Source organism: Procambarus clarkii, chromosome 50 (assembly GCF_040958095.1).
Source record: "Procambarus clarkii isolate CNS0578487 chromosome 50, FALCON_Pclarkii_2.0, whole genome shotgun sequence".
Classification (NCBI taxonomy): domain Eukaryota; kingdom Metazoa; phylum Arthropoda; class Malacostraca; order Decapoda; family Cambaridae; genus Procambarus; species Procambarus clarkii.
The window spans coordinates 6,912,291-6,938,930 of NC_091199.1; the positions used below are offsets into that span (position 1 = coordinate 6,912,291).

At 42.0% G+C, this 26,640-nt stretch overlaps 4 protein-coding genes across 4 annotated transcripts in view; 3 read left to right on the forward strand and 1 right to left on the reverse strand.

The window, feature by feature from the left end:
• The window catches only part of LOC123753083 (glucose dehydrogenase [FAD, quinone]-like), a 67,201-nt gene extending 52,922 nt beyond the window's left edge, over positions 1 to 14,279 (reverse strand). Inside the window, exons 1-2 of the mRNA XM_069303406.1 lie at positions 14,127 to 14,279; positions 13,888 to 13,963 (exon numbers count right to left, since the gene is read on the reverse strand). Of these exons, the coding sequence (XP_069159507.1) occupies positions 13,888 to 13,917 (30 nt within the window). The 5' untranslated portion in view covers positions 13,918 to 13,963; positions 14,127 to 14,279. The remainder of the gene's footprint in view (positions 1 to 13,887; positions 13,964 to 14,126) is intronic.
• On the forward strand, positions 7,107 to 11,381 carry LOC123772758 (carbonic anhydrase-like). The gene is made up of 6 exons (XM_069303779.1): positions 7,107 to 7,302; positions 8,173 to 8,311; positions 8,568 to 8,740; positions 9,233 to 9,390; positions 10,177 to 10,263; positions 11,190 to 11,381. Exons 1-6 carry the CDS (start codon positions 7,125 to 7,127, stop codon positions 11,379 to 11,381), a joined length of 927 nt encoding a protein of 308 aa, XP_069159880.1. The 5' UTR covers positions 7,107 to 7,124.
• LOC138351592 (carbonic anhydrase-like) lies at positions 10,887 to 16,602 on the forward strand. The gene is made up of 7 exons (XM_069303415.1): positions 10,887 to 10,936; positions 11,212 to 11,377; positions 11,684 to 11,831; positions 12,882 to 13,054; positions 13,773 to 13,930; positions 14,366 to 14,452; positions 14,851 to 16,602. Exons 3-7 carry the CDS (start codon positions 11,701 to 11,703, stop codon positions 14,869 to 14,871), a joined length of 570 nt encoding a protein of 189 aa, XP_069159516.1. The 5' UTR covers positions 10,887 to 10,936; positions 11,212 to 11,377; positions 11,684 to 11,700; the 3' UTR covers positions 14,872 to 16,602.
• Positions 16,603 to 18,177: 1,575 nt separating this feature from the next.
• On the forward strand, positions 18,178 to 26,269 carry LOC123772643 (uncharacterized). The gene is made up of 3 exons (XM_045765896.2): positions 18,178 to 18,352; positions 21,318 to 21,524; positions 23,704 to 26,269. Exons 1-3 carry the CDS (start codon positions 18,202 to 18,204, stop codon positions 25,113 to 25,115), a joined length of 1,770 nt encoding a protein of 589 aa, XP_045621852.1. The 5' UTR covers positions 18,178 to 18,201; the 3' UTR covers positions 25,116 to 26,269.
• The last annotated feature ends 371 nt before the right edge of the window (positions 26,270 to 26,640 follow it).

Consider the following 26,640-nt stretch of genomic DNA (forward strand, 5'->3'; position numbering starts at 1 on the left):
CCAAGAGGTGGCACGGGCATGAATAACCCCATATATAGGTAGGAGGAAGAGGAGTTGTTGTATATGTGGCTTTGTTGTTGTTGTTTCAGATTTAGCTACTCAGAACGAAGTGTCCATGTAGCACGGGCTATGGCGAACCCGTATATGTGGATGAAACAAGGTGTATATGATTGTTGTGAAGTATCTGAAGTGAGCTGTAACCCAGCTGGAAGGTTGTATTAGGTAGATAACCTCTCCTGAGGTCTAGATAACCACCCATTGACTGATAACCTCTCCTGAGGTCTAGATAACCACCCATTGACTGATAACCTCTCCTGAGGTCTAGATAACCACCCATTGACTGATAACCTCTCCTGAGGTCTAGATAACCACCCATTGACTGATAACCTCTCCTGAGGTCTAGATAACCACCCATTGACTGGTTCTAGAGTAAGGAATGGATTCCGTTAAGGTGGCTGCCATATTGGATAGCTCCAGTAATATATTTACTGAATAGCTGTATATCTTTATTGTATTTACTTCACATAGCTGTGAAATATTGTGGTGTAATTTCTATATCGTAGTATTTCGGTTAAAAGATTAATTTTCCTAATTATGTTTCTTATAGATTTAAAGTGTAATTGTCACGTCTGGAGGTGTGTGGTCGCCCTCGGGGGGAAGGATGCCAGATGCTGCCGGAGGTGACGGACGGTTACTGTGGGCCAGATCTCTTTCAAATTCAAATTTAAATTTTATATTCTTAATTTATACTAAGTTACCTACTTGTTTTTGACCTAATATATCTTTCATAATTGTAAAGTGATCCTGGACAGTTTATGGTGATGTATTTGATGTTGGAGATAGTGAGATATTAAGAGAAATAGCCAGTAAAAATTCAGTTAGCCACATACTGGCCCAGAGAGCCATTTTCTATAATATTTTTTCCATGCATTTGGATATATATGTATTCAATGACATGTATTGATGGTATTGACAGTTGACATACTATATATTGAGGTTGATTTATGTTCCAATTAATGTCATTGAGTTGTGAATAAGTGCAAATCCTTACTACGCTAACACATACAATTGTCAATCTGCTCTAAAGCTTTTTTCTTTCAGTGTTCCAAACTTGCGATGATTTCAGGGTTCATCGTCCCCGCGGCCCGGTCCTCGACCAGGCCTCCCGGTTGCTGGACTGGTCAACCAGGCTGTTGGACGCAGCTGCTCGTAGCCTGACGTATGAATCACAGCCTGGTTGATCCTAAGGAGGTATGTGAATACATCATTTTCATTCAGAAACTTGATGGAATTACCATAAGTATTAATTTGTCTTATGGTATAATATACAAATGCTATTTTTTAATAATATTTTGTATACTTAAATTTGTATATCAATCTTTATACACAGAAATACACACGTATTTTATACACAGAAATACACACGTATTTTATACACAGAAATACACACGTATTTTATACACAGAAATACACACGTATTTTATACACAGAAATACACACCTATTTTATACACAGAAATACACACCTATTTTATACACAGAAATACACACCTATTTTATACACATAAATCACAATAGCTTGATGCATTAAATGAACCAATCCACAAGAGCCGTGAAAGAGGATTCGAACGGGATGCTCTCGGACGAAGGTTCGAATCCTCGTCACGGCCCTTGTGGATTTGTTCATATATACTGATGTTGTTGTTGTTTAAGATTCAGCTACTGGGAACTAAAAGTCCCAAGTAGCACGGGCTATGGTGACCCCGCGATGGACTTACCTGGCACAGGAGTGGGGCAAGTAGCACGGTCTATGGTGAACCCGAAGTGGACTTACCTACCACGTGTTCCTGGGATGTGAGGCAACGCTGGTGGTGCCGTTTGGGCTTAGTTTTTCCATCAGCTCCTGATGCATCATAGGCTCAGGTCGCTGAGCCTACAAATATGAAAAAAAGATGATTTTTTTAAGCTAAAAAGCTAAAAAGCTAAAAAGTTATTTATGGCTTGGGTGACCATTCAAACTTTCCTTCTATATAATATGCATATTTATTTATTTAATATATTATTTTTAACAAAGTTGCATTAATATTCTGTCTCTTTCAGTCTCACCTGTCCCATCAAATACGTTTTCTGTAGTTACTTTTATTCTTAAGTAGGGTCATTTGGTTGTTTCAAGCGTAGGTTAAACATGTGTATGAATGAGATTGGGTGGATATAAGTAGGAGCTGCATCGTATGGGCCAATAGGCCTTCTACAGTCACATTCATTCTTAATGTTCTTAATATGTTCTTATGTTCTCTCCCAGCTAATGCTGAGGCATCTCTTCCCTGAGGAGAAGGGACATCTGGACAAGGGTGGCGACTACCAGGTGGTATAGGATAACTATCCTCGTTATCTTGTGTTATCCTGTTCTTGTTAAATGTTCTCTAATTGTTATGTGTTGTCTCCTATTCCTCGTGTTCTTCTGTTATTATTTGTTCTGGTATAATTATTTTTATTATTAAAATTATTATTACTTTTAATTTATTATACTTAAATAATTTTTAAAGTATTAATTTTTTTGTTATAATTAATGATATTATTACTCCTAAATATTTTATTAAATGTTTTTAAATGTTTTATTATGATTTTTGTAGAATAATTAATATAGTTTTATTTACATAATTATGTACATTATTTGTATTATTATTAATATAAATTTAAAATACTTTGGATGGATATTTGAACTTTTTTTTATCTAGAAAGAACTAACAAACTTTGAAGTTTTATAAGTATATCTTATATTTTTATCTCAGGATCACTTTAGAGATGTGGCACAGTACAGGTTGAGATGTGGCAGAGATATGGCACTGCTCAGGCTGAGATATGGCACTGCTCACGCTGAGATATGGCACTGTTCAGTCAGAGATCTGGCACTGCTCAGGCTGAGATATGGCACTGCTCACGCTGAGATATGGCACTGCTCACGCTGAGATATGGCACTGCTCAGTCAGATCTGGCACTGCTCAGGCTGAGATATGGCACTGCTCACGCTGAGATATGGCACTGTTCAGTCAGATCTGGCACTGCTCAGGCTGAGATATGGCACTGCTCAGGCTGAGATATGGCACTGCTCAGGCTGAGATATGGCACTGCTCAGGCTGAGATATGGCACTGCTCAGGCTGAGATATGGCACTGCTCAGGCTGAGATATGGCACTGCTCAGTCAGGGGATGTGCCGTGTCTGAGCTGGCTTCGTTTTAGAGTGGACTATGAAAAGCGAAATTTCCTTTATTTTATGTTCCTGTTACAATGTCTGTGTGGGGTACAATGTTATAATGATCTAATGGTACGATGGTACCGTGGTATAATGACGTAAGTGGTACAATGGTACAATAATATAATGTTGGTGGTACGTTGGTACAATAATATAATGATGTTAGTGGTACAATAGTATAGTTATGTTAGTGGTACAATGGTATAATGATTTTAGTGGTACAAAAGGTGCAGTGGTATAATGAAGTTTGTGGTAAGTTGGTACAATATTATAATGATGTTAGTGGTACGTTGGTACAATATAATGATGTTAGTGGTACAATTGGTACAATAAAATGATGCTAGTGGTACGTTGGTACAATAGTATAATGATGTTAATGGTACGTTGGTACAATAATATAATGATGTTAGTGGTACAATGTTATAAGGATAGTGAAATGATGGTACAATGTTATAAGGATAGTGAAATGATGGTACAAAGGTATAATGATGCTAGTGGTACAAAGATACAGTGCTATAATGAAGTATGTGGTACGTTGGTACTGTGGAATAATGATGTTAGTGGTACAATGATGTACTGATAATGATAGGATGGTACAGTGGTATAATACAAATGTATTATACCACTGGTACAATTTATCAAAGACTGTTATAAAATCAGCCACTGAATAATATATGTAAAACATTGATGAATGATACAGGGATAATGATATGATTGACATAATGACACACTATTAGGGTTATACATTTCTAATCACTGTAATGTATGAAAAATGGATGTGGGGGGTAGATATATATATATACAGCTGTTATCATAATGAGGGTTATAACATGATGGTAATAGGTATATGTAGATAGCTGTTATCTTGTAACTGATGTGTTTGCCTACAGGTGTTTCTATATCTTGCTGTTGGGTAAGACACCTGTTTATTGTTGATCGTTATCTTCCCTACAGATGTTCTGTGGAGCTATCATGGTGCTACAGGTGGGTGCTGGCTACACGTGTGTGTGTGTGTGTGTGGGGGTGTGTGGGTGCTGGCTACACGTGTGTGTGTGTGTGTGTGGGTGCTGGCTACACGTGTGTGTGTGTGTGTGTGGGTGCTGGCTACACGTGTGTGTGTGTGTGTGTGGGGGGGGGGGGTGCTGGCTACACGTGTGTGTGTGTGTGTGTGTGTGGGGGTGTGGGTGCTGGCTACACGTGTGTGTGTGTGTGGGGGGTGGTGGGTGGTGGGGTGGGTGTGTGTGTGTGGGGGGGGGGTGTGTGTGGAGCTACCATGGTGCTACAGGTGGGTGCTGGCTACACGTGTGTGTGTGTGTGGGGGGGGTGGGTGGGTGTGTGTGGAGCTACCATGGTGCTACAGGTGGGTGCTGGCTACACGTGTGTGTGTGTGTGTGTGGGGGGGGGGGTGGGTGTGTGTGGAGCTACCATGGTGCTACAGGTGGGTGCTGGCTACACGTGTGTGTGTGTGTGTGGGGGGGGTGGGTGTGTGTGGAGCTACCATGGTGCTACAGGTGGGTGCTGGCTACACGTGTGTGTGTGTGTGGGGGGGGGGGGGGGGTGTGTGTGGAGCTACCATGGTGCTACAGGTGGGTGCTGGCTACACGTGTGTGTGTGTGGGGGGGGTGTGTGTGTGGAGCTACCATGGTGCTACAGGTGGGTGCTGGCTACACGTGTGTGTGTGTGTGTGTGGGGGGGGGGGTGGGTGTGTGTGGAGCTACCATGGTGCTACAGGTGGGTGCTGGCTACACGTGTGTGTGTGTGTGGGGGGGGGGGTGGGTGTGTGTGGAGCTACCATGGTGCTACAGGTGGGTGCTGGCTACACGTGTGTGTGTGTGTGGTGGGGTGGGTGTGTGTGTGTGGAGCTACCATGGTGCTACAGGTGGGTGCTGGCTACACGTGTGTGTGTGTGTGGGGGGGTGGTGGGTGTGTGTGGGGGGGGGGGGGTGTGTGTGTGTGTGGGGGTGTGGGTGCTGGCTACACGTGTGTGTGTGTGTGGGGGGGGGGTGGTGGGGTGGGTGTGTGTGTGTGGGGGGGGGGGTGTGTGTGTGTGGAGCTACCATGGTGCTACAGGTGGGTGCTGGGGCTACACGTGTGTGTGTGTGTGGGGGGGGGGTGGGTGTGTGTGGAGCTACCATGGTGCTACAGGTGGGTGCTGGCTACACGTGTGTGTGTGTGTGTGGGGGGGGGTGGGTGTGTGTGTGTGTGGAGCTACCATGGTGCTACAGGTGGGTGCTGGCTACACGTGTGTGTGTGTGGGGGGGGGGGGTGTGTGTGTGTGTGGAGCTACCATGGTGCTACAGGTGGGTGCTGGCTACACGTGTGTGTGTGTGTGTGGGGTGGGTGGGTGTGTGTGTGTGGAGCTACCATGGTGCTACAGGTGGGTGCTGGCTACACGTGTGTGTGTGTGGGGGGGGGGGGTGGGTGTGTGTGGAGCTACCATGGTGCTACAGGTGGGTGCTGGCTACACGTGTGTGTGTGTGTGGGGGGGGGGGGGTGGGTGTGTGTGTGTGGAGCTACCATGGTGCTACAGGTGGGTGCTGGCTACACGTGTGTGTGTGGGGGGGGGTGCTGGCTACACGTGTGTGTGTGGGGGGGGGGGGGTGTGTGTGGAGCTACCATGGTGCTACAGGTGGGTGCTGGCTACACGTGTGTGTGTGTGTGGGGTGTGTGTGTGTGTGTGTGTGTGGAGCTACCATGGTGCTACAGGTGGGTGCTGGCTACACGTGTGTGTGTGTGGGGGGGTGTGTGTGTGTGTGTGTGTGTGGAGCTACCATGGTGCTACAGGTGGGTGCTGGCTACACGTGTGTGTGTGTGTGGGGGGGTGGGTGCTGGCTACACGTGTGTGTGTGTGTGGGGGGGTGGGTGCTGGCTACACGTGTGTGTGTGTGTGGGGGGGTGGGTGCTGGCTACACGTGTGTGTGTGTGTGGGGGGGGGTGTGTGTGTGTGGAGCTAACCATGGTGCTACAGGTAGGTGCTGGCTACACGTGTGTGTGTGTGTGGGGGGGGGGTGGGTGGGTGCTGGCTACACGTGTGTGTGTGTGGGGGGGGGGGTGTGTGTGTGTGGAGCTACCATGGTGCTACAGGTGGGTGCTGGCTACACGTGTGTGTGTGTGGGGGGGGGTGCTGGCTACACGTGTGTGTGTGTGGGGGGGGGGTGCTGGCTACACGTGTGTGTGGTGTGTGTGTGTGTGTGTGTGTGTGGGGGGGGGGGGGGTGTGTGTGTGTGTGTGTGGGGGGGGGGGGGTGTGTGTGTGGGGGGGGGGTGGGTGTGTGTGTGTGTGTGGGGGGGGGGTGGGTGTGTGTGTGTGTGTGTGGGGGTGGGTGGGTGCTGGCTACACGTGTGTGTGTGTGTGGGGGGGGGGGGTGTGTGTGGGGGTGGGTGTACTCACCTAGTTGTGTTTGCGGGGGTTGAGCTCTGGCTCTTTGGTCCCGCCTCTCAACCGTCTATCAACAGGTGTACAGATTTCTGTGTGCGTGTGTGTGTGTGTGTGTGTGTGTGTGTGTGTGTGTGTGTGTGTGTGTGTGTGTGTGTGTGTGTGTGTGTGTGTGTGTGTGCGTGTGTGTGTGTGTGTGCGTGTGTGTGCGTGTGTGTGTGTGTGTGTGTGTGTGTGTGTGTGTGTGTGTGTGTGTGTGTGCGTGTGCGTGTGCGTGTGCGTGTGTGTGTGTGTGTGTGTGTGTGTGTGTGTGTGTGTGTGTGTGTGTGCGCGTGTGTGCGTGTTTGTGTGTGTGTGTGTGACCTCTAACATTCACTACCTAAGACCCCCACAAACACAACACAACCCCCCCCAACACTGACAAAGATACTAACCATACCATAAACGTACTAACCTGACCTACACACAAATGCCCCATTTATTGACCATTCTGGTGTATGTCCCCAGGACCCAGCTTCTGGGCCAATACCTTCCCTACGTGCGGCGGAGCCAACCAATCACCCATCGACATCGTGACCTCACAGGTCAAGGGTAGTTATCCATGGTTGGATTTCGGCTTCAAGAATTACGACGTGACCCCTAACGATGCTACTATCACGAACAATGGCCATTCAGGTGAGGAATTAACTGGTTTGTTATATACTGAGTCTGCCTGGTAACTTGAACCTCTATATATATATATATCAAATGAACAAATCCACAAGGGCCGTGATGAGGATTCGAACCTACGTCTGTGTGGGGATCCCAGACGCTGTCTTAATCGACTCAGCTACGACATGGTTAAAAGAATTGCAAATATATCAACTTCGTTTTGGTGTCAATTCTCGTGAGGTTAGGTTAAGTTAAGAGGACAGCACGCTGGACTTGTGATCCTGTGGTCCTGGGTTCGATCCCAGGCGCCGGCGAGAAACAATGGGCAGAGTTTCTTTCACCCTATGCCCCCTGTTACCTAGCAGTAAAATAGGTACCTGAGTGTTAGTCAGATGTCACGGGCTGCTTCCTGGGGGTGGAGGCCTGGTCGAGGACCGGGCCGCGGGGACACTAAAGCCCCGAAATCATCTCAAGATAACCTCAAGATAGTTTGACGAAACTCGCATGAAGTTTGTTATATTACTTAGACATATTAGTTTCCTATAACCTTTATGTTATCTTTAGTAGTTCGTATTAAATTAGTGTAAAGTTAGCTTTACTGGTTAGTGTAAAATTAGTTACTGATTAGCGTTAACTTAGCTATAGTGACTGGTTGTTGACCAATCCACACACTAGAAAATGAAGGGACGACGACGTTTCGGTCCGTCCTGGACCATTCTCAAGTCGACTTGAGAATGATCCAGGACGGACCGAAACATCGTCGTCCCTTCACCTTCTAGTGTGTGGTCTGGTCAACATACTTCAGCCACGTTCTTGTGACTCCTCGCCTGCATAAAGTGACTGGTGTTAAGTGACTTGTAATAAAATGTTCTGTCTATTCTGTCTACCCCACAGCCCAGGTCACGATTGGACAGAACCCAGCACCCACTGTTCAAGGTGGGGATCTGTTGGCCAAATACACCTTCCTGCAGTTACACTTCCACTGGGGAAGTAAACAAACTATGGGCTCTGAACACACAGTTGATGGCAAAAGGTGAGTGGGTCAAGTATGTTGTTGTGGTTGGTAAAGTGTCCCCAAAGTGGGTGGTGGGGGTACAGCAATCCCATGGTGGGGTTGTGGATGATAAAATGTCCCCAAATTGGTCTGTGTGAATATAAATTACTCTTCTTCCCCCTTAAATCTGTCTGTAATAGAGGTGTCCCCCAACCTGGGTTGTGGGAAAGCCTGGGGGATCCTGTATGTAGTGAACACTGCCCCTCTCTGTCTCTCAACACCGTCTCTTGGACAGGTACGCGGCCGAGCTACACATGGTACACTACAAGACGGAGTACGGGAGCTCGGCGACAGCTGTCAGTCACACAGACGGACTGGCTGTCTTGGCTATCTTCCTGGAGGTTGGACCAGTCGACAATCCTAACCTCAAAAGTATCGTCCAGGGATTGTCCTCCATTCACCAGTATAGTGAGTCAAACAACCCTGTTACCGAACCATTATTTACCTCTATGTCTTTCTTACATCTAAACTTATCCAATTTATACCCATTGTTTGGTGTTCTGTCTTGTGTTGATACTTTTAATACCCCCTATTAATATCCCCCTTTTGTTATGTCCATTCATCCACTTGTAAACCTCTATCATGTCACCACCTAATTAACACTATACATATATTAAAGAGCATGAATGCCTTTCAGTGAGAAAATTGTATTTTATAATATAAAACTCCACTCCAAGATATATAGGCATCAATAACTCATATATATAACAATAATAATATAGGCTATCATATATAACTCTATAGGCTATCATATATAACTAATATAAATAATATAGGCTATCATATATAACTAATATAAATAATATAGGCTATCATATATAACTCCAAGATATTCAGGTAGCAGTCTAGGGGTTTATAAGTGTTTTCAACTGAGTTAGAAACTGCTTTTTCGCGTCCCAGATTCCCAGCAGCAGATCGCGCCCTTCCCCTTGAGAAACCTGCTACCGACCAACGTGGCCGAGTTCTACAGCTACCAGGGCTCCTTGACTACTCCCCCCTGCTCGGAGATCGTTACCTGGACCGTCTTCAAGAACCCCATCACCATCTCCCTCGCTCAGGTGAGCTCCTGAGATATATATACACACCTCAGATGCAAATCACTACAAGATTAAAACTAGCGCACTAAAACAGAAGCGAAAAAGAAACAGGGAAAAAGGAGGAAACCCCACCTGCGTTTAAAACTTTGACCCCCAAATATCAGAGAAACAAGGTTATCGGGAATAACCGAACTCAATTACGGGCTCACCATAGACCGTGCTACATGGATATTTCGTTCTGAGTAGCTGAATCTAAAACAACAACAATAATGTAAATCACTGTCCTTTTACGGGCTATTCATGCCCGTGCCACCTTTTGGGTGGCTTAATCTTCATACATTAATCAAATCAGCGCGTAAATACCTGTTTATAATTGGGTCTGCAACCTCGACATGCAATCGAGGAGACCAGGCTTCGATACCCAATCGGGTTAGGCAATTTTTTCCTTTTACCTGGTGCCTCTGTTCACCTCAGCATTAAATAAGGTACCCGAATTAGTCAACTATTGTGAGTTGCATCCTGTGTAAGGTCAGTAACTCCCCCAACCTTTGCGGGGTTGGGGGAGAGGGGAATGGTGGGGAGGACTGGGAAACAGAAGATTGCTGAACCACAGCAACGCGTGGTCAGGTACAGCTAGTTAAATATAAAAATTTGTTATTTATGAAATATCTGGTTGTGAAATCTGATGTTATCTATCACTGTATTTATGTATTTAATGACGTATTTCAGCACCTTTGGTAATGTTTTAAGTGTGATGTTAAATGGTGATATTTTGTAATGTTACTTAAAGTGGTTGGAATATTTCAGCTTGAAAAGTTCTGGGAGCTGATTGGCGAAGATGGGGACCTGATACTGGACAACTTCAGACCTACTCTCCCTGTGGGGAGTCGCACGGTGAGTGAGAGAGTGAGAGAGTGAGAGAGTGAGAGAGTGAGAGAGAGAGAGAGAGAGAGAGAGTGTGAGAGACAGAGAAAGACAGAGAGAGAGAGAGAGAGAGAGAGAGAGAGAGAGAGAGAGAGAGAGAGAGAGAGAGAGAGAGAGAGAGAGAGAGAGAGAGAGAGAGAGAGAGAGAGTGAGAGAGACAGAGAAAGACAGAGAGAGAGACAGAGAGAGTGAGAGAGACAGAGAAAGACAGAGAGAGAGAGAGACAGAGAGAGTGAGAGAGAGAGAGAGTGAGAGAGAGAGAGAGAGAGAGAGAGAGAGAGAGAGAGAGAGAGAGAGAGAGAGAGAGAGAGAGTGAGAGTGAGAGTGAGAGTGAGAGTGAGAGTGAGAGTGAGAGTGAGAGAGAGAGAGAGAGTGAGAGTGAGAGTGAGAGTGAGAGTGAGAGAGAGAGAGAGAGAGAGAGAGAGAGAGAGAGAGAGAGTGAGAGAGTGAGAGAGTGAGAGAGAGAGAGAGAATTATTTGTATTATAATTATTAATAGCTTTAATATTCGTAATAGTATTCGGTCTATTATTATTACAATTATTATAATTGAAACTATTAATTATGTCATTAACCCAGGTGTGTCATTCTACAGGTGTATGGGGGGAGTCTCAACCCTCTCTGGGGCTACGTTGGGGCCACAGGTGAGTTCAACCCCCCCCCCCCCCCTCTGTTGACTGTATCTATTGTATCTGTTATCCGTTACTCTCATTCTCTTCGGCTTTGACTAGTTTACGCTCATATAAGTTCACTCTGTTTACCTGTTAATTTCCCTTTTCCTGTTGCTAATCTCCGGATTTTCCCCCCTTCTTTTGTTTATATTCCCTTTCTGTGCCGGATTAATCTCCGGATTTTCCCCTCTTTCTTTTGTTTATATTCCCCTTCCTATGGTTCAAGTCCGTCGCATCTCCCCTCACAGGTCCACAGAGTTGGCCCACCAACTACCCAACATGTGGAGCCTCGGCTCAGTCACCCATCGACATCGTCATAGTTAACACGGTTCTCACTTTACTACCAGCCTTCGCCTTCACCGGCTACGACGCCCTTCCTGCTAAGACGACACCTGCTAAACAACGGACATACTGGTGAGTGAGGGAGGAGCGCCATCTATTGCGACCGTATTCATTTGCATAATAGGACATAAACAATGAAGAATGATACGAACAGAACGACTAGTTCTATTAGGTTGATCGAGCGATAGTTCAGCGCAAGCGATCTCGTTTCTAAAAAATTTGTACCACGTTAGAAACCCTCCACGACTCTGGAATTCTGGTGTTCAAGGGTTGTATTACATCCATAAAGGATGTAATACTTGGAACGTTTTGTTCCCAGTAGCTGAATCTTAAACAACAACAAACACTTGTCTAATCTCAACCTGCTCTTCCCCGCAGCCTTGGTGTCTCTGGCGATGGCGGCCGGTGTAGGCCAGCCTACCATCAGTGGAGGAGGCCTACCAGGAGCCTACACCTTCACTCAGTTCCACTTCCACTGGGGCAAGAACGTCAATGAAGGATCCGAACACACTATCAACGGAGCCAAGTAAGTTCTTGTGTTCCTCTAGATGTACACACACTTGTGGGAGTCTAGTCTAGTCCTGGGCTATGGTTCCCAATTATAATTCACTGTGTATACTTGCTTCTTGGGAGCCGAGCGGACAGCACACTGGATTTGTGATCCTGGGTTCGATCCTGGGCGCCGGCGAGAAACAATGGGCAGAGTTTCTTTCATTCTATTCACTGTTACCTAGCAGTAAAATAGGTACCTGGGTGTTAGTCAGCTGTCACGGGCTGCTTCCTGGGGGTAGAGGCCTGGTCGAGGACCGGGCCGCGGGGACACTAAAAAACCCCTTAATCATCTCAAGATAACCTCAAGATAGCAAAACCATTATAGCAGACCGGTGATCGAACTATGGTATCCTGAGTCACCGCAGACGCGCGCCTTACCAATGGAACACAATATACTAAACTGTTACCACATCTTGCTCCATTGGCAAGGCGCCCGTCTAGGATGCCTCAAGATGCTATAGTTCGATCCCACTGTCATATCCCAAAGATGCAGGCGATGAGTCACAATAACGTGGCTGAAGTATGTTGACCAGACCACACACTAGAAGTTGAAGGGACGACGACGTTTCGATCCGTCCTGGACCATTCTCAAGTCGATTGTGATCGACTTGAGAATGGTCCAGGACGGACCGAAACGTCGTCGTCCCTTCAACTTCTAGTGTGTGGTCTATCTTGAGATGATGGTTATCTTGAGATGATTTCGGGGCTTTTTAGTGTCCCCGCGGCCCGGTCCTCGACCAGGCCTCCACCCCTAGGAAGCAGCCCGTGACAGCTGACTAACACCCAGGTACCTATTTTACTGCTAGGTAACAGGGGGCATAGGGTGAAAGAAACTCTGCCCATTGTTTCTCGCCAGCGCCTGGGATCGAACCCAGGACCACAGGATCACAAGTCCAGTGTGCTGTCCGCTCGGCCGACCGGCTCCTATCTGGTCAACAATCCCAGAGATGTTCTTCAATAACAAGTCTACCAACTCGATTAATGAACTTTTCCCTCTGTGTTTCCCCCTGCTTGTGACCAACAGGTTCCCGGGAGAGCTGCACATGGTCCACTACAAGACGGAGTACGGCAGCCTGGCGGAGGCGGTGAGCCACGCTGACGGAGTGGCAGTGTTGGGGATCCTGCTGGAGGTTGTCACCGCTGACAACCCCAAGCTGGCTAGCATCATCACCGGCCTCTCTAAAGTACACGATGCTAGTGAGTACACCTGATTCCTGTGTGCGTTCTGGGATGGGTTGATGAAGATTAAGCCACCCAAAAGGTGGCACGGGCATGAATAGCTCGTAAGTGGTGGCCTTTTTTGAGCCATTACCAGTATCAGTAGATGATACTGGAGATCTGTGGAGGTGCGACTGCACCCTGCGTGACGGGTGATGTCTCCCGTGGCGTTCTGGGGCTTATTAACACGAATTAACCCCCTCCCCCTTCCCACTCTTCTCTCTATCCTAAAGAACCGGTTGGAGAGGAACCACATTCGCCCGCTACCCCCCCCCACTACCACCTGCCCATTAAACCATATCACCACTAACCATACTAACCCCCATATAATTTGTTTTTAATTTTGCCCTGAGGGGCGAGTTTATTGGGCAGCGCCACTCATCCTGTGAGTGGACACACCGCCATAGCAGCATGTACAACACTCCCCAATGGGAAGAAAACCTGTTGGGTTGTTCAACCACCATCCCCACTTTCACCCCCCAACCCGTTCTCGCACTTTCTTATAGTCAATATTGACTTATTAAATAAGTGCATATGTGACATACTAATTTATTGTGACTATTTTAGTTTACCTTGAAAAGCTTCATAGAAAACACCGACCTTACCTAACCTTCTTAGTATGTTAAGATAAGCATCTTATTGCTTCGTAATTACAATTATTACTTAACCTATACCACTGCTCGTTTCCCCCCACCAGATACCAACACGACGCTGGCCACCTTCGCTCTACAAGACCTGCTACCGTCCAATACACTGCCGTTCTTCCGGTACCAAGGCTCCCTCACCACGCCCCCCTGTAATCAAGTAGTTACCTGGACAGTCTTCAAGAATACTCTTCCCATCTCAGCTGCTCAGGTAAGTTGGACAGTCTTCAGGTGACGGTGAGATCTGTAATGAATAACTGTCTGTTAATTCTTGCGTTAATTATGTACTAATTAGTGAGGCTACTGATAATGAGTTATAATTAATAATAAATCTGAATGATTTAATATAGCAATTATAATTATGGCTTGGGAACTAAACCAAGAAACAGACAACATAAGGTACTTACATACTTGAGTGTATATATCAACAGTTCTTTTTTTTAGCATATTGAATTGAAAGCAATGCATGTTGTAGTTGATTTAAAGCAATGGGAGCAGAAATAGTTGACCTCTCTCCCGCATTGTTGACATAGTACAGCTGGTCGCACGAGGACGGATTACGTCCAGTTGGTGCGAGGAAATCGAAGAAAACGAATAATAGAAAATGGTACATACACACAATCAAAGGGTATCTTTTCCGTTTCAGCTGGAGGAGTTCCGGAAGTTGGAAGAATTGGATGGCCAACTACTGGAGGAAAATTTCCGGCCAGTGCAACCCCTTAATGGACGTCAGGTAAGAGCCAGCAAAGTCAAGACAAACATCTATGTACACATACATTGGTTAAGACTTTAGTAAACTGACATGAGTTAGATTCAACACTGAAAGCACAGCAACTCTCTGAATATATCAGGAATACATAGAAGTAAACAAAACCAGCTGACAGACATAGTAGCCTTAATCAAAGAGTCACGGAAGAACCCACAATAGAGTAGCACAGAGGTAGACACACATCTTCAAGACACAGAAGTAGACAGTACCTTTCTTAAGGCTTAAATTTCAACATAACCTGCAGACAGGAAGGCATAACTAGGAGACACAGGTTGAAGGCGCGTAACGAGGGGAGACTCACGTAGACAATGAACACACACAAGTGAGTTTGAGAAACGGTAAATAAAAGTTGTTTTTTTCAGGTGTTGATCAGCAAGATCTGAGGGCCCTTTGTAGTGCAGTGGCCACCGGACACCACCACGACCAGCCACTACCAGCATCACTACCACCACCACTACCACCACCACCATCGCCAAATCCGTCAACTGAACTGTCTCCACCACCACCCACATCAACTACACCATCACAAAGCACAAACGTACAAGGCTACTTTCCACCATTCCTCCCATTCTCTCCAATTTTCTTTCCCTTTCCCTCCCTCCCTCCTTCCATCCCTTCTCTCCCTCTTTCCCATTCAATATACTATTCATTCAAGAGGCTTCAACGAATCCAACACTAACTTCTTTATATCACAGACCGAAAACTATATCTTCAATATCAGTAACATTAGTCAAAGTCTGTAACTTAATTTATTTGGATGAATTTCATTAATAAAGTTTATTACTGTCGGTGCTAATTAATCCGATTATAAGACATAAATAAATTCATATTATTGGCAGTGTCTTCATTACACATCACATTCCCCCATAGTAAACTATTTTGGAAAATTGGTTCCTATTTTTTTATGTTGAGTTTTTAATTAATTTGTTGTGTGTTCATGTAATATTATTTTTATACACTACAAACACACACACACACACCTGGTGGCAGGAAAGGCGGGGCCCGTAAGCTAAAGCCTGATCCTACAGACATATAAATAGGTGAAAACCCACACACGCGCTAACTCAACTTTTTCTAACATATAAATTCTGTAATTAATAATTTAATTAAATAATTGAGTAATGTAAGCCTGATCATTGACATTTTCAATACACAGTTCACAGCATATATTTATATAACATTTATATCATATATTTAATGGCTCAATATTGTATCAAACACGTTCAGCATTGTTTATATTAATAGTTATATTAGTATTTGGAACGACACGGTTTAGGCGAGCCTAAATTGACGGTTAAATGGTACAGAATGGAAAATATATCAGTTCATATGAGTTAGGCTACTGTTGTGGTTGGCATCTTGTAGAAGATAAGCCATTGGTGCGGGGCTGTTAGTTCCCAGTGTGGGTCGTATGGTCCTGTTATTTCCTCTAGTATATGTTCCAAGATGGATCTAGTATGTATATGTTTCAAGGTGTCTCTAGTATGTATATACTCCAAAATGTTCCTAGTGTATGTGTATGTATATTCTAATGTAGCTTGAGTGACTTAAAACAGCCTTAGCATACATATACACTAGTTATCTTCGAGCATATATACATTAGTCACCTTGATACATAAACCTGATTTTTTAATTTTAATTATACACTATACATAGATAACCGAGAAGTCATATATATATCCTAGACAGAACTCCACTAACGTAGGAAGACCTCGATCGCTCAATCAACTCAATTCCATATATGTAATGCCACTACCCAATCTGTAGCCATTTTTTTAGTGTATAATTACGCAACAATGCGTGAAATTACTTTACGAGTGTGTGTAATTAGCTAAACACACTGTATGTGTTAGGTCTTGGTTTCTGATGTTCATAGTCGTCTCACGGCGGGCCATCGCCTACGATTTTACTGTGTTCTATAAAATCTAGTCAAAAATGTTGTTATGTCTCAATATTTTCAACATTCGTGTTTAAATACGAATTCTTGAGTTATCCTTAAAGGGTATAAATGCTCAAGGAAGAATATCTGGGGGTTTGAAACTGCTTTGGTCGACGTATTAAAGAAAAAATTGTGTTTTGGTCGACATAATATTGTCGCCATCTGATGGCGGATTCAGCAGAATTAAACATTAAAAAAAAACTGAGGGTTTTAATTGCATTCCTTTTAGGTGTTTTGTGTACATGAGCGTAAATAGCATCGAGCAGTATCATTATATTCATTTTCCACCAAGAAATATATTTAGCACCCAAATCATGTTTTAAATAGGCTATAGCCTGAAGCCTAGCACAATACAATACAATACAATTTTATTTAGGTAAGGTACATACATACAATAAATTTTTACAAGGATTGGTTGAGTAAGATCATATTATAGATAGTAAGATCAATTACTATCAATTACTAGTAATTACAAGATTACTATCATAGATAGTAAGATCAATTAGTCTGGCCAGAATACACAAAATGGCTATCATGACATTTGGTTCTAATTTTGTTACTGAGCTGAATATAAAAAACATATTAATGATAAAAATAGGCTTAGGCATGCTTTCTTTGCTAGTATTTAAATATATCGAGGCTTATCATAAATATAGCCAAGAAACATATTTCAGATCAGCTCAAGCTTCATATTAAAGTATAGTTCTTTGAGATCAGGTGATTATGAGGATAAAGTACTAAGCCACCGTGACTATATGCGCATTGGAAGGGATATGAAGACGGAACTGGGATACGAGGACAAGGAACTGGGATATGAGGACAAGGAACGGTGATATAAGGAAAAGGAACGGGGATATGAGGACAAGGAACTGGGATATAAGGACAAGGAACGGGGATATGAGGACAAGGAACGGGGATATAAGGACAAGGAACGGGGATATGAGGACAAGGAACTGGGATATAAGGACAAGGAACGGGGATATGAGGACAAGGAACTGGGATATAAGGACAAGGAACGGGGATATGAGGACAAGAAACTGGGATTTGAGGACAAAGACCTGGGGTTTGAGGAAAGAAAGATACCCAACCACTTGGACAAAAGGGGGGAGGGGGATCAAACCACGGTCTCCTCATAAATGAGGATGTCATTTTTTACCAACCTGTCCAAGTAGCCCCGCTGATACTCAAGTCACAGACAACTTTCTTCCACAATCCAAATACACCACATGATGGCTCCTTACATCATCCCAAATGAAGCTGTCGGAAGAGGAATTGCTATGATGATGATTGACGGCCTTTATCTTGGGTGTGGGGGGGGGGAGGTGGGGATGAATCAGTCCATCATCTCCAGCCTTCCCAACGCCACTTAATTACCCGAACCTAACCTAACCTAGGACCCACGAATAGAAAACAGGACATCGCGTCAATTTTGCGAGCTAGGGGAAGAGTAATACATAAATAATTTCAACAGAACCTCATACCTCTCGGACGAAGTGAAAACTACAGTTCTATGCCTCCATATTATCGTACTATCTTGCACAGAGAGCCATATGAAATATCAAATCAAATCTTGCGACTGCTATATATGCAGCTACAGCTAGACTTAGGCTTGCCGAATATATATGTAATTTTACGTGAATAAACATTTGAATTTGATTTTGAATTTGATTCTCTAAAATATTTGTTGTTTTAGGCTCGTAGACTATGTCAACTTTGCGAGGCCGAGAGCCAATCAGCGATCATCTTACAAACCGCGTCGGCGCCAGCTGTAAACATGGCCTCGGGGTCGAAGGAAAAGCCTTCACAAATTCGCGGAAAGACAAGGAAATTGTTCTTTAAGGAGAGCCAGCAGCTGGCGGAGCAGCTGTCAGCAGTGTCTGGAGAGGACTGGGTGGGAGCCGTCGCCAGCTACGCTAGTGATAATGGTAATCATTCAGACCGGCGGCCGCCACTCGGTCAATCAGGTTTAACAACTTTTGAGACTGGTATGGAACTGGATGGGTGACCTCCTGTCCTTGACTGTGACTCTGATGAATAACAGAATGGGGTTAGGTGCAAACAGCTTCACACTTGGCTAGGGAGGCCTTGGTAGCCTAACCCTTATAGGCTTCTTGTCCTTGGCAATATAATACTGCCCGAATATAGTCAATATAATACTCCCCGAATAGTCAAAAAAGATTGCCCGAATAGTCAATATAATACTGCCCAAATATATAGTCAATATAAGACTGCCCGAATATAGTCGATATAATACTGCCCGAATATAGTCAATATAAGACTGTCCGAATATAGTCAATATAATACTGCCCGAATATAGTCAATATAATACTGCCCGAATATAGTCAATATAAGACTGCCCGAATATAGTCAATATAATACTGCCCGAATATAGTCAATATAAGACTGTCCGAATATAGTCAATATAATACTGCCCGAATATAGTCAATATAATACTGCCCGAATATAGTCAATGTAATACTGGCCGAATATAGTCAATGTAATACTGCCCGAATATAGTCAATGTAATACTGCCCGAATATAGTCAATGTAATACTGGCCGAATATAGTCAATGTAATACTGCCCGAATATAGTCAATGTAATACTGGCCGAATATAGTCAATGTAATACTGCCCGAATATAGTCAATATAATACTGCCCGAATATAGTCAATGTAATACTGGCCGAATATAGTCAATGTAATACTGCCCGAATATAGTCAATGTAATACTGCCCGAATATAGTCAATGTAATACTGCCCGAATATAGTCAATGTAATACTGCCCGAATATAGTCAATGTAATACTGCCCGAATATAGTCAATATAAGACTGCCCGAATATAGTCAATATAAGACTGCCCGAATATAGTCAATATAAGACTGCCCGAATATAGTCAATATAAGACTGCCCGAATATAGTCAATATAAGACTGCCCGAATATAGTCAATATAAGACTGCCCGAATAAAGTCAATATAAGACTGCCCGAATATAGTCAATATAAGACTGCCCGAATATAGTCAATATAAGACTGCCCGAATATAGTCAATATAAGACTGCCCGAATATAGTCAATATAAGACTGCCCGAATATAGTCAATATAAGACTGCCCGAATATAGTCAATATAAGACTGCCCGAATATAGTCAATATAAGACTGCCCGAATATAGTCAATATAAGACTGCCCGAATATAGTCAATATAAGACTGCCCGAATATAGTCAATATAAGACTGCCCGAATATAGTCAATATAAGACTGCCCGAATATAGTCAATATAAGACTGCCCGAATATAGTCAATATAATACTGCCCGAATATAGTCAATATAAGACTGCCCGAAACGCTTTGTGTAATAGTGGCTTTAGGCATTGTATGTACTAGCTCTATCTATAAATCGATCAATTTTTGTAAAATCTCTTGTATGTATGTACCTTACCTGAATAAACATTTATTTATTTATTTTATTTATGTATTACTAGTATACAGTACTGATTAAACTGGAAATGGTCATAATTTGCTTGTAATTCATACTAAGATCTGTCACAGTTAATGATATTATTAGTGCTAATAATGCAATACATGTTTATGCACATTTATGGATCAAAAATCAGAAAAAAGAAAGTAGATTCTTGCTATTAAAACTGTAACTTTTTAAATTTATGCATTGTCAATGCCAACAATCTTGATTTTGCACAAAATGTAAAACATAGATTAACCTGTAGATTATCACAGGTAGGGTAACTGTTGTTAATGATTCGCTACTTGGAACAAACGGTTCTAAGTAGCATGGGCTATGGTGAGCCCGTAGGTACTTAGGTAGGGTAACCTGTGGCACAGTGGTTAGTGCGGTTGGTTGCAGCCACAAGGCCACTACAAAAAGTGGCCCAGAAGGTCCAACAAAGTAACCACAGATGGATTTGACGGATTATTTGAAACATGCGTTACACAAAATAATTTAAAAGTAATAACAATCTGTTCAATCATAAAATAAATATAATTATTTTGATATAGGTCAGCTTGCTGCCCTGCAGGCAAACTTATGTTAGGTACCATTATAATTAAGTGCAGTAATGTGGACCTCAGTATGAAAGTGTTAAGTTATCATTGATGAAAAGAATGATATATATTTTTTGCATGGCACAGCTAACTGAAAACTGAGTGATGTTTTTATATATTGTAGCTACAGTGTATGTGTAGATTATGTATTGGTGTTTAGAAATTACTACAGGTAGTTGGATAACAAGAACCTTTCAGGCAAGATGCTACATCAATGATGATACTTTTTAAGACACTAGTGCTGTCTAGAGTGGAATATTGTTGCACACTAACAGCTTCATTCAAAGCTGGAGAAATTGCAGATTATGCAAAGATCTTTTACTTCTAGAATTTAATAAATAAAACATCAAAATTATTGGGACCGCTTACAAATCTTAAATCTGCATTCCCTAGAGTGCAAGTAGGAGATACATAAATATTTACACTTGGAAAATACTAGGACCAGTTCCAAATCTGCACACAGAAATAACACCACATGAGACCAGAAGGCATGGCAGAATGTGAAAAATAGCTCCATGCAAAAACAGAGGTGCAGTAGGCATGCTGAGAAAGAACTCGATCAACATCAAAGGCTCAAGACTTTTACAACACTCTCCCTCTACACATATGGGGCATAACTGGCCAACCTTTTGCAGTGTTCAAAAGTGAACTTGATAAACACCTTCAAATGATACATGATCAACCAGGCTGTGACTCGTATATCAGGCTGTGAGCAGTTGCATTAAACAGCCATTGGTTGACCAGACCAACCAGGAGGCATTATTAAAAAGTGCAAGAAAAGAATTTAGTGTAAATTCTGTAATGCTTGGCTTTTAATTATCCTTCTGTATTTTTCAGAGCTGCACCTACAGATTTTCCCTGAAAGAAATGTTCTTCACAGAAAAATCATGGCAAAACATGCATCACAGTTGGGCTTATTTCTTCAAGGTCTGGTCAAGAAATATTTAGAGTTGTACACAGGTGAATTGGGGGCAAGTGCAACTATGTTGTTCTCCTTTATTGAATTTCTTCGAAAAACCTTTGATGGGGAAACCAAGTTGTCAGGTTAGTACAATTTACTAAACATTTATCTTTAGTGTTTATATATATTCGATTCTGTAATAATAGTACAAAAGTAATAATAATAACAAGATATTACCCATTCACATGACTTTGAGAAACTGACGGATTGCATTAACACAGTTTACATGGGTCGATTAGAAGTAGAATGTGAAAAGAATAGGTAAAGAAGATGGACAAATGAGGTTAGGGGGCATAACTGGCCAACCTTTTGCAGTGTTCAAAAGTGAACTTGATAAACACCTTCAAATGATACATGATCAACCAGGCTGTGACTCGTATATCAGGGGCATAACTGCCCCTGATATACGAATACCTATTCGTATATCCATTCCATCCCAGGGGCATGTGATGGAATGGGTATTGATTGTGTAGGGAAAGAAATCCAGGTGGCAGCCGGTGGAAACGAAGTGGTTTGTTTGTATATGCCAGGTCTATGAGCAGCATTGCATACCTAATTTTATGAAGGGGTTTAGGAATTATTGTGTATGATTTGCTAGAGATTTACATGCTGGTTCTCTGTGATACCATGCTGTTTGTACAATAGTTTGAATGGATAGATATAATTTATTATTTGCTATTAATTTACCTACTTTTCCTATATTGCTTCCCCATTTTCTCTGGGATGATTCTTTTCACACCAATTAAAGTAGGAAGTGAATTAGTGATGAAATAAAGCCGTACTGTATTCTTAAATAAAGATATATCTATGCAATATTTTGACATGTAAGTACAGATATTATTTAATTTGTTTTGTTAGATACAGTTACAGCATATAATAATAAAGACAGATGATAATACTATGTCATTCTAATTACAAAACAGTGATGAACAAATCCACAAGGGCCGTGACGAGGATTCGAACCTACGTCCGAGAGCATCCCAGACGCTGCCTTAATCGACTGAGCTACGACATGGTCAAAAGAATTGAAACCAGAAGTTCTACTGAACTTACTTGGATCCTGCAGCCTCTCCGAGACACAAACCAGGGTTTTACACAATCCACCATGCACTCGAGCTATGTCAATAGGCCGTTCTACCTCTTTGCCCTTACTGTGTAATGAAGCAAATTGGAATTGTGTAAAACCATGGTTTGTGTCTCGGAGAGGCTTCAGGATCCAAGTAAGTTCAGTAGAACTTCTGGTTTCAATTCTTTTGATCACGTCGTAGCTCATTCCATTAAGGCAGCGTCTGGGATGCTCTTGGATGTAGGTTCGAATCCTCATCATGGTCCTTGTGGATTTGTTCATTTGATGCATCATGCTAGTGTGATTTCTGTGTGAAACAACATTGATGATCACAATAATGTCACAAATTTAAGCAACAAAATAACAAGATAAGAATTTTTATTGATATGAATGTAATAAAGAAAAATTAAGACTGTTTATAATAATACTGAATAAAGTAACGATAATGACTTTATAAACAGCAAAACTAATTACAGTAATGATGACAACATACCTATTCTTACTCCAAAAATTTAGCAGAGGGAACTGTAGAGCAATAGATTCCTGGGAGTTGGTAAGTTGTTGTGGGGTTTATTTTCTATATTTTTATTGCTAGTACCTCTACCACATCATTTATAGAGCTTACGAGCCCCGAGCACACAAGATCACCTCTGATATACAAACCAATTGGCAGAATTGGTCTCGGGCTTTACAAAACTAAAGTCATTATAATTTAAAGTAGGTAATAGATGTGCAATATATGATTCATCAAGAATAGTCAAAAAGAAAACCCTTTACTGTACCTAATTTGTACCTCATGTTACATTTAAAATTTGCTGACTATTTTGACATGAAAGCAGCACAAAATGTTTACTGTAATATCCAATGAAGGCTAACATAAAATCATTCAAGTTAAAAACCCAACCCACAAATCTGAAAATAAAAGAATTGATGATATTCCCAATATACTGTGCAACTTGATGGTCCAGAACGGACCAAAACCTTCTAAACTTTTACCTCTCGGCTTTCTGGATTGGGTGTGTAATTTTCAGCCAAATTATTTTGATTTATTGTCTGCACATTTAAATGAAATAACAAATTTATTCAAAGATGTTATGTATGATCATTAGAAATGAAACCAATGTCTGCATACCCCATTTGAAGCATAAGTATGGAATGGAAGTTATATAAACTTAAGCTGGTTATTTCCATTTCAGAGTTATGGCTATCAATTATTGATGGAGAAAATCAGGAAACAGCACGGCACATTGGAAATATGTATGGTTTGGCCCTCATGTATCGGGTGAATAAGTTTATTGAAAAAGAAAATGCGTCTAAAACTGGGAAGAAAGAAGTTTGTCATTCTGTTGAGCTTGATGACTACACAAGCGTATCATTAACGCCAAGTAATAAGTTAACTTCAACTAATAAAACAAAGTGTCAAGGATTTCAATTCAGCCCGTCTTTGGCTGTAAAGGGCGATAAGAAAGCTGTGTCTGCTGCTCACTCCACGTCTCTTAATGACATAGCACGTAGAAAATCTAAGAGACGCTGCATCCCGTCAACATTCGGTGCTCATTTTCCTAGACTCTCCTCTGGTGCCAGGTCCAATACGTCCCCTGAATGTGTCATTTCTGCAAAATCTGTGACTTTGTCTTCATCTAATGTTTCTACAGATTCTTTTAGTAGTATGTCCCCTAACATTTCATCACCTGTGAATTCTGTTAGTTCTTTAACTCCTGTTTCTGGATCTCTTAATTCTGTTTTACTAGATAATTCTGTTGATTCGGCTTCTACTTCAGTGCAGTTAATATCTTCTATACCAATCTCGTGCGCACCTTGTGACTCTTCTATTTTATTTAGTACTACTATAGAACTTGGCAATTCTGTTTCATCTTGTGTCTCCACACCATCTTTATCAAAACAAACTAGCTCAAAAGTTGAGGCTTCTTCCATGAGTCTTGCTTTACCATCACCAAAAATTTGCACTAGTCTCAAAACTCATCCAGTGAATGGAATTCATGCAAAAATGGACTCTAGCGTGAAATCCGTCGCTTCACGAGCGACGCGATCAGTGACGCGATCAGTAACTAAACACATTACAACTGCAGCTCAGAGACCCACCAGAAGACATATCATTTCTTCTAATCCTAAACCCTCTAGACTGATTATCACCAAGGATTCATCAAGATGGGATGCAACCAGTAAATTGAAGTCGACTGCAAGGCAGAAAAAAATAAACAAAATTGCAGTATCTTCAAAATGCAAAATTTTACCAACACGTGGTATGTCGACTGAACGTGCCACATCTGCTCAGCGTAAAGCTTCTACCAAAAAGAATTCCTTGGTGGCACGTAAAACTTCTATCAAACAGAATTCTTTGATGACGCGTAAAACTTCTACCAAACAGAATTCTTTGATGACGCGTAAAACTTCTACCAAACAGAATTTTTTGGTGACGCGTAAAGCTTCTACCAAACAGAATTCTTTGATGACGCGTAAAACTTCTACCAAACGGAATTCTTTGATGACGCGCAAAGCTTCTACCAAACAGAATTCTTTGAAGGCAGCTGTTAATTCTACCAGGTCTGGAAGAGTTCCAAAAAAGAAAAGTGTCCTTGATCTTTAAGAGAACTAAGGTTTCAGTTTACAGGTAATAAAAAAAAAATCCTTTTTTTTTCATTTAATTGCATATATCTACTCAGTAGTGAAAACTTAACTTTCGTGTACCTATTAAAGTTGACATTAAACTCTTTGCGTGATGTTTGTCTTGTTCAATTTCTTATCATGATTCAAAGCTTTCTTAATTTTGTAATTTAGAAGTTTAGTTTATTGATCTTAGAGCCGTTTTAGTTAAATTGGTTTTGGAAAAAAGGAAAGACTATGGTACTACTGTAGTATCGTGCATCTTGTTGAGCAATTGTAGGTACTGTATAATAATTTGTGATCATATTGTAGATCTTGGCAAGCTGATGTAGGCATAACAATTAAACTCAGGATCATACAGCAGACTTTGCCATATTATTGAAGGTAAAATAACCGGGGTCTGATTTGTATGATCAATAAGTCGGCCAATATAGACACACCCTTCATTAAATGGAAAGTGCATGTACTGTATTGTGAAATGCTGAATGTCAGCGATTATATGTAATTTCTTATTTTTGTACAAAACTTTTTTCATTTCCTGTTCATTCTCCAACTGTGCTTTTCATACCCTACAAACTATTCAATCTCTACAATACTTTGCAACTCCTTCAATATTTTGCATCACATTCAAAACGTTTCCATAATTTCTTGGCGAGTGCCTTCCTACCCCATCAATATGGGGAAATAAGGTAATAAGGATATAGTGAATTTTAATTTTATTTTTTGTCAAATAGGAATAACTGTGTATGGAAAGCCTGGTTAACAAACTTATTTTAGATTTTGGATATTGTGATCCAACCACTTGAACTGGATGGTACAGCCATGGCCTCAAATACTGCAGGTCAGCATTCGATTCCCGACAGTCCAAGTGGTTAGACAACATTCCTTCCCACCGCCCTATCCCAGATCTTTGTCCTAATGTTCCCCTCCAAGTACCAAAAACAGTACGACTATATAATAGTCGTATGGGTTTTGTGTTTTCTTCTCTTAATTACCTTACCTTTGGATACTACTGTCAATGCCAGATTTCTCAGAGTTATATTTTTCTTTTTAGTGTTTTTCTTTGTGATGCATTGGTGTTAAATTTAGTTTAGTTCTTTTTATAAAATATTATGGAATAATAAAAGTGTATATAAATATTTTGTCTCAATCATAACTGCAACAAGGTGTATACTATAATTTAACCCAAAAATATTTAACATATAAAAACAAGGATGTATATGAAAACCTTTAAGTGGATAGTTTGGATTATGTGTGAGTTAAGGGTATAGAGTCTGTACCACCAACCAGTGATCTACATTTTCTCAACCACCAATTTGGTTTAATGATTTGTGAGTTCTTATTGAAACTGCCTGAAGCTTGACTTCCCAGCTACAGTACTCTCCTGCTACTCCCTTATTACTGTATTTACTGGCAAATCACCAGTCTCCGTGGTGTAGTGGTAAGACACTCACCTGGCGTTCCGCGAGCACTTTGTCATGGGTTCGTATCCTGGCTGAGGAGGATTT

What these genes read in the sequence shown, in the direction of transcription:
- LOC123772758 (XM_069303779.1), top strand. Translation starts at nt 7,125, where the DNA reads ATGTCCCCAGGACCCAGCTTCTGGGCCAATACCTTCCCTACGTGCGGC. An exon ending in GTCCTCCATTCACCAGTATA is followed by an intron (nt 8,741 to 9,232) that starts GTGAGTCAAACA and finishes TTCGCGTCCCAG; the next exon opens with ATTCCCAGCAGCAGATCGCG. An exon ending in TCACCATCTCCCTCGCTCAG is followed by an intron (nt 9,391 to 10,176) that starts GTGAGCTCCTGA and finishes GGAATATTTCAG; the next exon opens with CTTGAAAAGTTCTGGGAGCT.
- LOC138351592 (XM_069303415.1), top strand. Translation starts at nt 11,701, where the DNA reads ATGGCGGCCGGTGTAGGCCAGCCTACCATCAGTGGAGGAGGCCTACCA. An exon ending in CTCTAAAGTACACGATGCTA is followed by an intron (nt 13,055 to 13,772) that starts GTGAGTACACCT and finishes TCCCCCCACCAG; the next exon opens with ATACCAACACGACGCTGGCC. An exon ending in TTCCCATCTCAGCTGCTCAG is followed by an intron (nt 13,931 to 14,365) that starts GTAAGTTGGACA and finishes TTTCCGTTTCAG; the next exon opens with CTGGAGGAGTTCCGGAAGTT.
- LOC123772643 (XM_045765896.2), top strand. Translation starts at nt 18,202, where the DNA reads ATGGCCTCGGGGTCGAAGGAAAAGCCTTCACAAATTCGCGGAAAGACA. An exon ending in CAGCTACGCTAGTGATAATG is followed by an intron (nt 18,353 to 21,317) that starts GTAATCATTCAG and finishes TGTATTTTTCAG; the next exon opens with AGCTGCACCTACAGATTTTC. An exon ending in TGGGGAAACCAAGTTGTCAG is followed by an intron (nt 21,525 to 23,703) that starts GTTAGTACAATT and finishes TTTCCATTTCAG; the next exon opens with AGTTATGGCTATCAATTATT.